The following is a 14,753-nucleotide window of genomic DNA, read 5'->3' on the forward strand; positions in this document are numbered from 1 at the left end:
GCGGGAGTTCGGAGCGCGTCGACCGGCTGTGGCTCTCTGTGCGCGGGGCTTTGTTGGTTTAATCGACACGCTGACACTAAAGGCCGGTGTAATTTAAAGCCTCAAGTCTGCGCGCTCGTGTTGCGTTCTGTTGATACGGCAGTAGCCACCCTGATGAACAATGCAGTCGTGTCGTCATCCCCCCCCCCGTCTCTTGCTCTGTTCTACTCTGCCGGTGGGCTTGTAATGATCGTGAAAGGGCTGTGCGTGTGTTTATTCGTGATTTCTTAAATAACGACTGTTCGGCTTATTTTCACGGAGGCGCGTATGTGTCCATTTGGTTCGTCTCTTTGTGTCGGATGGTCGTGCGTGGGAGGGACTGTGGAAAAATTGAATTCGTGCGTTTTACTGCGCGCGGATTGACAATTTAAAAATGATTGGAGATTTTAGATTTATTGCTCGACGCAGAGAATAAATCATTTTTACGTTGTAGTCAACGTGTCGAAAAAATTGCGGACGTTGTCTTCACGATATCAGCGTTCAGGTCTCATCGAAAGTGTTGTTACATAACACTGCATATATCCAAAACAAAAACCCAAAAAACACCCTCACCGAATAAGCAACTCCATAGTCGACTCTAAACTATCAAATCTTCCTCGTCATCTATATATTACGCAACGTTCACCACCCCATCCTTAATACCTTCACAGGGCCCATGAAAGCACACACATAGTAGCCCATATAGCGCTCGGTCACTGCTTGTCGTCGACGCGTCTATTGGCGTGTCGTGCACGGAAAAAGTCATTCGTCAAAGTGGCAGTTTCGAAAACGTAATAAGCGCCGCGAATGAAGCAGCAGTAGAAGAAGACCGGCTTTTCAACGCAGCTTTATGCTCCGATCGCAAACGCACGCGTTTACGCTCATTCCGAGGCTTGCTACGTGCATGTATAGCTATAGATATATATGTATAGAGGCTCGTGACCGCGCAGAGAAAGAGAGGAGAGAGAGATGCGAAAGTGAGAGAGAGAGAGAGAGAGAGAGAGAGAGAGAGAGAGAGAGAGAGAGTAAGTATATAGTGGCAAACGAGAAGCCCGCGGCGGGGATTTAGGATGCGTCCGTTGTCATGGAGACCGCATAGAGCGACTCGTGAAAGCCTTGATCGCGCCCCTCTCTCTCTTTCTCTCCCGTATAACAGACGCACACACATACAGGGACAGATACATCACGCACGTTGCGTGCGCTCTGCCATATACACCGTCGCGCTCTCTATGTGTGTTATACGACGGTACGTTACATAGGCAAAAGCCGCGGGCGAATTAAGAGTTCCGAAGGAGCCGCAGCCACCCTCCTCTCTCTCTCTCTCTCTCTCTCTCTCTCTCTCTCTCTCTCTCTCTCTCTCTCTCTCGCTACCGGCTTCTCTCTAATCACGAGCTCTCGATTCGCTCTCTTCACATCCCTCAAAATGTATAAACATCATCTTCTCGTGTGTATAGCTATATATACGCGAAGAGAGTAGTGAGAGACGCCCTCGTATATAGCCTCCACCAGACGTACATCATAATATACGCACGCGGCGCGAAAAAAGCTCCCGCAAGCTCCGAGAGAGAGAGAGAGAGAGAGAGAGAGAGAGAGAGGCGCAAGAACGTTGCCGCGTGCGGATGTGTATACCGGTATATATACGTCAGACTTTCACTCGATATCTTCTTCCTTTTTCTCTTCCGTCAAAGCAAGCGCCACTGCGGGGAGGAGACAAAAAATTTCGCGGCGAGAGTATAGACGCGAGAGCTCTTACGTTCGACGATATTAAAAAATGTTTATGACCGAGCGCAAATATTGACGCGGGGCATTATAAATTAAAATTTCTGCGTGAGCATTTTTATTGTATATTTTAGGCGGGGAAGATTTATGCGCCGACGGTTATATACCTTATACGTGCGCGCGTGTGCGGCTCTCGCCGCATCTGCCGCGTCGAAAATAAATAGTCGTTTGAAGATTGCTCGTCGGGTCTATAAAAGTTGCGCGCGAATGACGAGAGCTTGCGAAAAAAGAGCGCGCTTATAACCTGCTGAAGCCTGTTCCGCTGGACATTTTTTTTTTTTCACCTTTTTCGAAACGACTCCGACAACTTTATTACTCGGTTGGAAAAAAGCTCGGATTTTTGCCCGCAACATTTTAGCGAACTCAATAAAACTCGAACATTTTTTAAATTATAAGCGTGAAACACTTCCCCCCCCCCCTGCGCGTTCACACGGTTTGCGAGACAATTTAATTATGTAAAGCTGCGTTTTCATTACGTTCGAAACGTCGCACGCAGAGGCATTTTCAAATTTTGAATATGAACAAAATTGTTTCAGCGAACAAAAAAGTCACAGCGAACGTTTCGCATAAAGTACGACACACACACACACGCGCGGGGATGGGTATAACACTCATTCTTCGCATTCCGGGAGTCCACTGCAGTGATTCAGTCGGGAAGATTGACGACGCTGTACATTCTCGCGAAAAATCAAAAGCAGAATTAGAAAAAGAAGTCGTAAAGCATGGTTAAGGAGCGTAATAAAGCCATATCTCGAATGTAGCAACGGTCCGCCCGCTCTCTCTCTCTCTCTCTCTCTCTCTCTCTCTCTCTCTCTCTCTCTCTCTCTAACACATCGGCTTGAGTTATTAATGCCTTTCCTTCTTATAAAGTACTCAATTTTAGTTCTGTGCCACGAAGAAATATTAGCCGTAATAAGGCCGCTGCCGCAACGAAACGCTCCCGTATATCAAGCCACGAAAATTACAAGTAGCGAGAGCTTGCAGTACAAAGAAGATGTTAATAACGGCAAACTTCATCACTCGTCACGAGAGAGACTTCGATCGCTTTTATCGGCCCGAGTATACTCGACTTTCCGAGACAAGATTCTGTTTTACTTGTCATTCGAGGCTATAAGAGTTGGAGTAAACCTTGCTTTTCGCCAAGGTGACCATTGATTTCATTTAAAAGCGATGTGTCGCGCACCGATTTCTAATTCAACTTTTCAACATACTTTGCTCCAAATGAAGCTCTCTCTCTCTCTCTCCCTCTCACGTGTATTGGATAATCGAAGTTCGATATCCCAGCAAGATTTACCATTTTCTCGCGCATCTCGTTGTTGCTTTTCACAGCTCGCCCTCTCGCAGAGGCATAAAATCTGGAGGTTGATTCGCGCGAGCAAAAGCTTGTTTATATCGCCTCGTAAAACGTGAGCAAGAGAGAGATAGAGAGAGAGAGAGAGAGAGAGAGAGAGAGAGAGGGAGAGAGAGAGAGAGCGGAGAAGCGCCTTGGAAAGAGTCGAGTTGTTACTACTGCTACCCGCGCCAACCAACTTTTTTTTCTCTCCTCGGCCCACACCCTCCCTTGGGGGAGGAAGAGGGAAAAAAGCATCAGCTCCGTCGTATCGACTCAACTAATCTTTTTTTAAAGCTCGGAGAATTTTGCAAGTCTCTCTTTCTCTCTCTCCCTCTCTCGGCATATCTCTCGCGCGTTTAATTTAGATAGACGACGTGTCGTGCACGGGGGATACGGAGATTTCTTCGTTTTTTTTCAGCATAAATTTTTCAGCCTCGCGATTTTTATCGGCGACGATGGCGAAGAACCTTTTAGAAACTATTATACGACTTCTTTACGCCGACGGTCTCTCTTTTTTTACGGCTCCATCACGGAGCGCGTATTACCGCACACGCGACTCGTATGTGGGGGCTCGTCGCCGGCGCATGAATATTATCATTATTGTCAAAGGAGCTTTAATATTTCCAGCAGCGCTGTAAAACCGGGCAAAGCCGCGGAAAGCCGTGAGCATCAATCAATCGCAGAAAGAGAGCGCGGGCGAGAGAGAGCTTGCGAAAATTTGCAGTTGCAAGCGTTACACGCGCGCGCGCTTATAACCGGGGGCCGGGAATAATGTAAGTCGTGCGGAAGCGCACTTACTCGGCGAATTCTTGCGCATAAAGATACACGACATTAAAATATCTGCGCAGTCGCTCGGCTCGTAAAATAGGCTGGCTTTCTCTCTCTCTCTCTCTCTCTCTCTCTCTCTCTCTCTCTCTCTCGCTCGCGGATGGAGTTTAACGCGCGAGAGCAGCGCGCAAAGTTTTGAAGTGCGGTAGGGCAGTAAAATTTTCGGCAAGTTTCCTTGGCTCGCTCTCTCTCTCTCTCTCTCTCTTGCCTCGAGCTCGCGCGTGGATTGTCTGTGCTGTGCTCCGATCGTAAATCCATTCTCACCGGCTCTTTCTCTCCGCGGAATATGCGTGGGAGTGCGGCTATAGTACACACACTGCGGTCCAGGTGCCTCTTTCTCTCTTCTCTACTATACTCTCTCTCTGTGGATACTATATTGAGACGTTGTGTGTGCGGTCGTACACACTGATGGATCGAGGGATGAAATTGAGTTTGGGGAGGGACCGAGGAATTAATGAACGCATTCCGTGTGCGCATCGGACCTTTTATATTTCCGAGCGAGAGGGCATTTTGTTATGGAGTGATCCGACTCGGCTGTATACACACACGCGGATACGACTGCACCGACTGATTTAATTAAGCTCATTCCTCCAACGGAGCTGTCGTCGTCGTCGTCGTCGTCTTTGATTGTATGCTAATTAGGCGAAGTTGCTTAATTCTCCGAAGAATATTCATACGCGATCTTCGTCCCCGAAGAAATATTTTTCGACCGGTCCGAGCTAGAGTAAACGGCCGCCGAGAGAAGATATTCGACGAAACTAAAACTACGTCAGAGGGAGAGAGCGCGCGAGTGAGAGAGAGAGAGAGAGAGAGAGAGAGAGAGAGAGAGAGAGAGAGAGAGAGAAAGAGAGAGAGAGAGAGAGAGAGAGAGAGAGAGAGAGATGAAAAGCAGAGAAGCGGTACAGTGGAGGGGATGCCGAAGAAGGTAGGGGTCGGAGGGGCGGGATGGCCGCTGATGCTGCGTCGGCGCGTTCGTCGCTGCTGGAATCCCTCGAAAAGTCCGCGGCGGCAGTGCTCGACTCTCAGTTGAGCGAGAGTCGTGTCCGAGCGATGAGCTGCGGCAGTTGTAGCCCACGGTACACATTACTGCTCGATGATCGCTACGGCTTCTCTATACTGCTTTTTCTCTAAAAACCATCTCGTCGTGTGCCAGTGCGTCGTACGTGTGCCGATTATTACTTAACACATCCTCGCTTGCTCGCGTTTGCATCTTCCTTCTCTTTCTCCGTACGTTGCTCACATATATACGTAGACGTGTTGTGCGGCTCATGTGTGTATCATAGCGTATATTGTGCGAGACACGTGTGCCGTGTATAGCAACAATAGTACGTATACATAATACACAGGCGGACTTTGAGTCCCGATGGTAAAGGGCTTCCAGAAGCTGCAGCGTCTTCTTTCGCCGCCGCCGTCGTGGCTGTGCAAATATTTGCCGGCGGGGAAAGCGTTTATCTCTCTCTCTCTCTCTCTCTCGCTATACACACACGCTTCCCTCTCGGAACAGGCACAACAGTAGCGCACGCGGCCGAACCCCCGCGTTAATCAAGCCGATTGTACGGTAACTTTTTCTCGCTCTTTTTCCCCTGCAACTCCGGCCGCGTGTGATACTTTTTGTTTGCTGACTCGACGATGACTATATGTATACACACACTGCATCGAGCGTCATTAACCCAGATAGATCGTCCCTCTTGCGCGCGTCGATCAGCTGTCGAATTAGAATATAACGAGGATGACTCGACTCTCTCTAGCCTATCGCGATGCGTATCCGCGCTATGATGAAGTGCAGAATGTAATTTGCCAATCCCGTTGAATCAACAACGATCGGCGACGGCTTTAAATTACGTTTTATTGTTTTAACCGTGGACTGCTCTCGCGCGCACGTGGGCCGCTCTAAATCACCGAGTCGAACTTTTTGCATCGGCTTACTTCAATATTTATACTGCGCTTTTGCATTAATCTCGCTCCCGGAAATTGCGTGCGTTTCAACCTCTTCCTCCAAATCTCCCCGTTTTCCCCTTCCTCCTCGTATAATTCCCCTTTATCTCTTTTTACAAAAATTCAAAAAGCCATTCCAAACTTTTGTAATAGCTTCCAGGATGAATCGAGATAAAAAGTGTATTTATACATCGCGGAGTAAAAAAAGCGCAATCAGGAATTTCCCGAGCGCGCTCGCGAAAATATTATCGCGATTTGATGCTCGCGCGAAACTCGGACAAATTATATAAGTGCGATAACGAACAGCGTGTTTCCTCTCTCTCTCTCTCTCTCTCTTTCGAAGCGTCCATATCGCTCTCTCGTTCGGCGCGAGCCATTAATTCGCCGCGAGGGCAGAGTAGCGGTTGTAGCGCTCGCGGAGTGTAATCAATTTAAAAGCGCTAGCCCTCGTCGCGCGAATGATTTATGCGCGCGCGTACATGCAGCTCTCTAAATATATATATATATATATATATATATATATATATATATATATGCGATACCTCTATATACCGCGTTCGTCTGTGATGGATTTGATTCGACACGTCGCACTCTGATGATTTTTTAATAATTGCAATTTCTTTCGACGTTCGAGTATAACGCGTTGTTTCGTCGTATTTCACATATAACGCGCCCGTCGCGCTCTGATGGATTGATACCCGTCGCGTATACGTTTACAGTTCAATTTTCGCGATCTTCGCTCGCTCTCTCTTCCTTTGATGTTATTGTATATACGTATATATATACCTGCGCGCGTAAAAAAGAATTCTTTTTCGCGAGCTACTATAATTTTCCAGCGGCGCGAGCTCGAGGGTTGTATAATTATCCGGCACAATTTCAGCCCGCCGGCTGTAATCAGCTTGATTTCGAGAATTCATAATGAGGCGCGACGGCTCGAAATTTCAGTCGAATTCGAATTTCCAACAAAAACACGCCGTCGCGCGGAGAGAGAGAGAGAGAGAGAAACAGCCGTGCTGCAGAAAGTCAAACAAACAAACTCGTCGCCGCTGTATATAGCACACTTTAATCGCGCGCGTCGACATTATACTTTTCTATTACGAAAAAAGAGAGCAGGGGAAAAAAGCTTCGAGTGCAAGGGTTGCCGCCGGGGTGTAAAAGGGATCGTAAGTCGGGAGAACTTTTAATTGTCCTCGCGTCGCTATCTACGTACGTATAGGTATATAGTCAAAGATCGAGCTTTTACGCGCTCCGCAAGATTCATCCATGATCGATTCAAGTCGAGCGAGAGCTTGCTTTACTACCGGAAATTATGGGAATTTAACACGGCCGGGGGGATAAGGAGCGGAGGAGTCGCTCTTTCTCTGCTCGCAGGGATGTTAAAAAAGGGGTAAGAAAGTTGCGGGAGAGAGAGATTGAAGACGCTACTCGCGCAAAAGAGAGAGAGAGAGAGAGAGAGAGAGAGTAAGCCGGATGAATTCGCCATATCTCGAGGGCAATTATTTTATAAAGCCCGAGAGCTTTTTTCCTCCGCGGGGGGAAACGTCTCTGCAATTTTATCAGCAGACGCCCACGCAAGTTTAATAGTCGTTGAATTTCTTGGAAAGAGAGAGAGAGAGAGAGAGAGAGAGAGAGAGAGAGGAAGTTTGATGACGTGTCTTCGACGTCCGATTCTCGCCTAGTGTAGCGCGCGGCGCCCGAGAGCACACAGCGCCTTATCTTCCATTCTGTTCGAAAAGCGAATTTCCCCCCGAAGTTCGGCTTCGCCTCGAGAGAGAGAGAGAGAGAGTAGTAGACGTTATTCTCCTTCGACTTTCGCGAGCGACTCCCTCCCTCTCGGATATTGATGCAGAAAGAGACGGACGGACAAGAGGGCAACTTTTGATCAAAACACATCCTGAGTAATTTGATGCGGGGAGATAAACTTTATTTACCCATCGCGTATGAATAAATGCTTGACGTTCGATGCAGCCGAATGAAAATTAAGAAGCCATTTATTTTACACGGAGAAAGAGAGTCTCTGACGCGAGCAAGGGAGAGAGAGATAGGCGAATTTTTGAAAGACACGTGTGTTGTTTGTCGCATATAAACAGGTCCATGCTCCGCGAGTACACACGGAGGTGTCGTTTAGCAATTCCGCGTGATTTCCCGAAGGAGGGCCATGAAACTGCCGGCGCGCCGTGACCTCGACGAGTCTGCAAAGTGTTCATGACCAAAGAGGAAAACAACAGCAGCAGCGGCGGAGTGAGCTGACTCTCCGGCGCAAAAATAGCCCGGAGCTAAAGGGTCCATAGAGTCCACGCGTGCAAGAGAGAGAAAGAACGAGAGAGTTCGCTGCCTGCGCACAGCAGTGATGATCGTGTTGTAAAGTGTGGTTTTAGCCCAAAGTGTTAAAAGCCTCTTAGCATGCCGCACGTCGGATGACAGTGCAGTTCGCTCATCGTCGCGGAGACTACTAAAGAGAGCCTAAAATTGAGCAAGAGAGAAGAGAGAGAATTGAACCCCTGGCCTTGGCTCTCTGGTGATGCGGCGTGATGGGGCGTAGCTCGAGGTCCTTACTCATAAGTACATTCCTGGCGGGCACGCTGCTCACGATCGCGCTGCTGCTCGAGACATCTGGAGCCACGCGTAAGTCGATACTACTACTACATACATATTGCAGCTTCTGTCTCTCCTTTTTTTTCCTTTCTTTGTCTCTCGCTTTTTTCCGCGCGGTCAAATCTCCCCCTCTGACTGACGAGTTTGTGTGTCATCGTACGCTCGCTTGGGACCCGAGCGTTTGTTGGAATTCCCCTCTGTGCGACGCGTATATTTGTATTATACACAGCAATGGGTGAGGCCCGTCGTCCATTCAGAAAGCAGCCGGAACGAAAGGCGCGTTTAGTACACTCGATACTCGTGTGTTTTCAAATATTCACCGGGCTGTAACGCGTGTTCCTTGCTCTTTTTCAGGCGAGCGCGATATGCTCTTTTATTTTTGTTCCGCTCTCGGCGCTCTGCGTTTTAAAGCAAGCTCGGCGCGGAAATTAACCCAGTGACATTGAATTCCGCTTTGCCTTTCGCCGAGTTTTTTGCCAGAGTTTGCTGACCCTTTGCCGAGACTTTCGCGATTTTGCGAGTCGGGTGTTTAATCAGAGATTTATTCTCGGTATATAGCGTGGGCATGCATGAGTTTTAAAATAGAGGATTTCGTTCTATTGTGGATGGAAGCGTCGATCCGGCAGCTATTTTAATTGAGAGCAGCTGAAAAAATTTAACAGACGTACAGGAATCTCTTAACGGATTGATCGGTCTTTAATAAAGTACGCGCATACATAACCGTGCGAATCATTCATCCCTCGAGTTACACAGCTCTCGGAGCCGTTCTCGGAAAATCTCACGGAAAACGGAAAAACGAAAGCGCACACAGTACGGGACCGTGGCCCACAGTTTATTTTTCGTCAGGGCGACAAAGTGGGTATAGAATAGGCCTGTGTGTCCTCTCTCGGACCGACCGCAGACACGACAACACACAGCCCCCTGTCGCGCTTTTACCTGACGCGACGCACTCGAACCAATGGATCCCCCCCGTGTATACCTCCATTTTCACGCGAACTCGGGGCTCGTTTCTCTCGCATTTCGCAAAACGAAAAAACCACATCGGCAAATAATTCTCAGCGCGAGTATAATCACACTACACCACGATAACAGCAGTATATAGCGCAGCCCCTCGAAGCCCCCCTCATTGTTAGGCGCCACTCTCGCGGGGAATTTCAAGGCTTGCACTTGTCAGCCGAGCGAAAAGAGAAAAAGATGAAGCAGCAGCTGTAGCGCGGAGAGCCGTCAAAAGAGGTGCGAGAGAGTTTTGCGCGCGAGCTTCGCGGTCGCGCCGCTCAAAGAGGGAGAGAGAGGGAAAAAGACTGCAGCTGCTGGGTATATATACGTAGGAGGGGGAGAAAGTGCAGTGCGAAGAAATGAGAATAGCAGCTCTCGCGCGTGTGTTTTTTTTCTCCTTTTATCAAGCCCGACTGTGCGTGTGCATACCTCGAAACAGACACGCTCTTTCTCGTCGCGATACTGAGAGGGCTATATATATATATATATACGTGTACACAACGAGGTGTAATTGTCGTTTAATAAATGACGAGTCAGCGCGAGGACGATTTATCACCTTAACGCGCGTGTGACACGCTCCGCCGTCTCTGTACAATACACGAGTACGGCGGCCCTCTCGAGTTGACGCGTTCGAAATCAATTCCGCTGCAGCGCTTTATTTTTCCGTGTGCTACGCTTCCGCAACTCGTTTGTCATAATTCCTATTTATATATACGCCCAACAGCACTGTACTCGCTCTTTAAACCAGCTCCTCTCGACGCTGCAGAGAGAGATAGAGAGAGAGAGAGACATCGCGGCTTTCGAAAACACATTCGGCCCCCGCAGCATCGACTCGGCGCGCGGAAAAAGCTAAAAGCCCTAAAGTGTCGATGTAGCATATCCGCAGAGAGAGTGAGAGAGAGAGAGAGAGAGAGAGAGAGAGAGATGCGTGCAGCGGACAGGCTGATGACCAGGGCTCGCGCATCTCTCGATTTAAACTCTCTTTCCTTTCGCGCTACTCTCTCTCTCTCTCTAGCGTTGCCTCTGGCGCTGCTCTAATAAAACTTTCCGACGACTCTGCAGCAGCAACAGCAGCCCACCTGCATCACTTTTTTGCTTCTCCTTCTTCTTCTTACTCTCTTTCTTCACTTCCGGCCGCGGCGTATATATTTTTCGTCTCGCTCTTTCTCGCAACTCTTTTTCTCCGGCTGCTCTGGCTCGCGTCGCCGCGTCTTTTCTTTTCCGGCCGCTCGCTCCTCCTTTTTCTTCTTGGCCGTGTTTGCCGCCTTTGTCTTTTTCCTTATATATACCGCCTCGCATCGCTCGATATTTTCCCTCTTTGTTTCCCTTTTCAACGCCGCGGTCGCGGGGCACGCCGCCCTTTTTCTCTCTCTCTCTCTCTCTCTCTCTCTCTCTCTCTCTCTCTCTCTCGCGAGTTCATCTCTTTTCTTGCGCAGTTTCTCGTATACGCGTGCCCCCGCAGTCGCGTCTTATTATGAGTATCTTTTCATTCGCCGTCAAGCTCGTCGCCGCATGAAATTATACACACGGCGAGGCTGACCTACATTTATCTGCACTTTCGACTGATAAAATGAAACGAAAATTAAAAAAAATAAAATCGAGCGAGCATCAATTAATGCGAGCGCGCGATTGCTCCCACAAAGCGTACGCTCGGCTGAGTCGAAAACGGGCTTCCGCGTTTGAAATCTCGTCAAGGGTCGAGGCTCTCCAGAACGATTGCCCCACTCCGTCCTGTTCCCAGGCCCTTACATCATTTAGATCCCATTTAACACGCTCTCTCGCGCTACATGCCTACCTGGAAGAGCGGCTCTCTCTCTCTCTTACTCGCTCGTGTGTCGCATTATACGAAACATATGTTAGCCCAGCAGCGCGTAACGCGGAACTTTGCTCGCGCCTACCTGCCCCCTATACACAATGGATGTACGCATACGCGTATGTGATTTTTTTTTCGCCGAGGGTGTATATCCGCGTTATATGCTTTCGTTATCGGCGAGGCTCGTTCGGCGATCGCGCGCGACTAATGGATTTGTGTATACAGAGCTGAGCGTCTGCGGCTTTTATACGCGCAGAGCATTGACGTCACGCGATGGCGATGCTCTGCGTATACTATACTGCTTTTATGAAATATCGAACAATTATTTTCGCCCCTTTTAATATTTTGGCGAATTCAGTACGGCAGAATTGCGATGCGCGCTTCTGTGTTTTATTGCGGTTGTACGGCATATCGTGTACCGCTTGCGCGGGCTTTTCGCGTGTTTGCCCACATATTTTCCACCGCCTGCAGATGAGAGTTTGGATTTTATATATATATATTTTTTTTTTTCGTGCGCGCAAAGGCCGGTTAATAAAATTCGTAGATCCGTCGATGAACGGGGATGGATTTTTCTTTGACGTTTTTAACATAAAAATACCGCTTTTTAGAATGTATAAAAATAACCCGCTAACCACGCTTTTGACAAGAGGAATCGAATCACCAGCTTACTATCTCGCAGTTTTTTTTCAGTTGGTGAGCGAAAAAGCTTCCGTCCCTATTGATTAATTAATCCGTGAAAAATGTCGCTGGTCCACACAACAAACACGCAGTCCGGCCACCACAGCGCTCTCGAAAAGAAAGGTCATTAATACAAAGCGCCGCACTGATTAGCCTCGAGAAAAAGAGAAAAGAAAGTCGTCGACTGTAAAGGTATTATATGTATACACACAGCACAGAAAGCTGTAGCAGAACCAGAGTCTGGCGGTCAAGGGTTTACACACATGAGAGCGCGAGACTGGAGTAATCAGCTCTTCTCGCCCATTGTTTACCGCAAATGTCCGGGGCGCTGCTACAACCCTGTGTTTTTGCCCTGTTCTCTTTTCTCCGGCCGGTTTAGAGGCGAGGCTTTTGCGCGCGAGAGCTGCAAAACTAAGTTTTTGGTCACTTGTTACCCGGGAGAAAGTTGCGGACTCTCATTGTGTTTTATCTGCCGAGCTCGAGCTGCAGCTGCTCTGCTGAACATTCTTTTAAAGACTAACTGTTGATTTTGTACGAACTTCTGGTTAACGACATGATAATGGCGGCTCTTTGGACGGACGGTTCTCGCGCGATGCGTTTTACGGGCGAACGAACTGAATTATTGGATTTTAATTGTTCGCAAGCTATATAAATGAGCGATTTTGTATATAGCTGTAATTATTACGAAGAAATTAAATGCAAAATTAATTACTCGCCGTGTATACCGTATAATCATATGTGCAAATTTTATCGGATCGACTCACCGTTTGAAATTATCGAAATGTATTATATCAAGCGTATCGCATACTCGAACGCAATTATATTTTTACGACGCGACGTATGAATGATTTTATCTGTGTCATTCGCTCCGCTTTTGCGACACACATCGGACACACATTTAGCAGAGCGTTTTAACATGGATCACGTGATATTCCGACTAACAGAAAAAAAACTCACATTAAAACCAGCATTTCGCAATACAGAGCTTTCGAATACAGAATCCGTTTCCGCCACGCATATATATATAACGAACTTTAATTAACGAGACATTAATGAAACGCACCCCACCCCCGTGGATTAATCATTGGCTCGGTAAAATCGCTCACCCCTAACAGGGGCTCCGATGCTGCAGTGTGTCAACAAAGTTAGAGAGGCGTTAGTTTGCCAGCTTTGCGCATACGTCCTTCTCTTTCGCCTGCAGGACTAAATGAATGACGAGAGGAGCGAACGGGCGCAGAGTGAAATGAAAAACTGATCGAAGCGCGCGGCATCGAACGCGCGAACATCAGTACCATAAAACGGCGAGTAACGCGCGTGTTTGCAGCAGCTGAAAGCCCTGCGCGACTGTGTGAAACGCGCGCGGTAGCAGCGCATCAATTTTCATCTATGTATATAACGCGCGCTATTCGCGTCGCTGGGTATAGAGTGCAGCAACTCGTCGCCAGCAGCTCGCGTTAATGCGTTCATTTTCCCTAACGAAAACACGATCCTCTGTCGCGGACGCATTTTTTTTTGTTTGTTTCCGCTTTTTATTTTGTTTGCCCTAGCGCGTGTCTCTGAATATTTGCATTTTTAACCGTTTTTCGCCTGCCCGCGCAAGCGCGAGTTTCGGCTTTGTTTGCTGGGCTTATTTAAAAAATAACACGATGCCCGGCACGTATGTACGCTCTGATGTTTCTCGACGCAGCTCGCTCTCTGGATTGAAAAATGTAATAAATTTGCAATTTTCATTCCATCGCGCCAGCCATCCATTTTTCACGGTTTTGTATATACATGCTGGATTTTCGCTGCTGATGCGTACAAGGACGGACGTTAATTTATCGTTTTTGCGACTTTTCATAAGTCTTTGACTGGTTCGTGAGAATCAAGAGGGAAAAAGTCGCGACAGCACATTAGGAAGCACAAGTTGGTAATAGTATAAGAGGATGACACTCGAAAGAGAGAGTGGAAGATTAGTATCAAGTGTACTTAACAAAGCTGCGCGCTGATCGCGCTTCCTCCGCAGTACAGTGAGTAAACGCCGACGAGCGGAAAAGTACGGAAACGAGTGTGCGGAGGCGGCGGAACTGGCGGCTGCAGAAGCTCGAAGAAAGAAACGAGCTTTTACCACGCGAAAGAGCTGCGCTAGCTGCACTGCAGCCACAATTCTACTCACAATGCAGAGAGAGAGAGAGAGAGAGAGAGAGAGAGCATAGAAAACGGCGCAAAGTGGCTCCGACACTCTGCGCGGCGCACAGTCGAAAAAGACTGTAATCAGATATTCACAGCCTTATACACACACGTGTATTTATTATATCCTTGGATAAATCTACGATTCGCTCGTTTACTTTTGCTCGCTCATTTCGCGCACGAGCCGCTTACGCGCATTATACGAGGGTGCGCTGTACTGTACACGCGCTATACCAGTGCAGAGGGAGAGAGTGAGAGAGAAAGCGTCGAGTGGCGCTCTGAGATTTATGTATTTTCGAGGACAGGGCTGCCGCCGCCGCCGCCGCGGTATCTGCTTTACGACTCGGCAGATGAGCGAAATGGCTTTCTCTCCCTTTTGCCCTCCTATCCGCACGAACTCGTGCTCACACTCGCGGATACAGGATTGCGCGACGATTCCCCGCGGGAGATTTTCTCTCCCGACCGCTGATCGTCGCCTCGCGCACCGCAGCTATATGTACGTGTATGCTTTATACACCGACTTTACTCGCCTATCTCTGCGAGCGAGATATTCCATGTAGGCGGTATACGTGTAGTGTGTACGTTTGCTTTGTGACATGTGCGGACCTA

At 48.3% G+C, this 14,753-nt stretch overlaps 1 protein-coding gene across 8 annotated transcripts in view; it reads left to right on the forward strand.

The window, feature by feature from the left end:
• The first annotated feature begins 4,975 nt into the window (after positions 1 to 4,975).
• LOC100119171 (hemicentin-2) overlaps positions 4,976 to 14,753 on the forward strand; it is a 151,903-nt gene continuing 142,125 nt past the window's right edge. For 4 of the 8 annotated variants that reach the window (XM_031926556.2, XM_031926557.2, XM_001602945.5 and 1 more), the window contains exons 1-2: positions 4,976 to 5,117; positions 7,984 to 8,518. In XM_031926556.2, the coding sequence (XP_031782416.1) occupies positions 8,425 to 8,518 (94 nt within the window). In that variant the 5' untranslated portion in view covers positions 4,976 to 5,117; positions 7,984 to 8,424. Of the gene's footprint in view, positions 5,284 to 5,307; positions 5,325 to 7,983; positions 8,519 to 14,753 lie in introns of those variants that run through there. The other 4 variants (XM_016984388.2, XM_016984387.2, XM_016984389.3 and 1 more) reach the window with 4 other exon arrangements.

The sequence above is a fragment of the Nasonia vitripennis genome, chromosome 3 (genome assembly GCF_009193385.2).
Source record: "Nasonia vitripennis strain AsymCx chromosome 3, Nvit_psr_1.1, whole genome shotgun sequence".
Classification (NCBI taxonomy): Eukaryota; Metazoa; Arthropoda; class Insecta; order Hymenoptera; family Pteromalidae; genus Nasonia; species Nasonia vitripennis.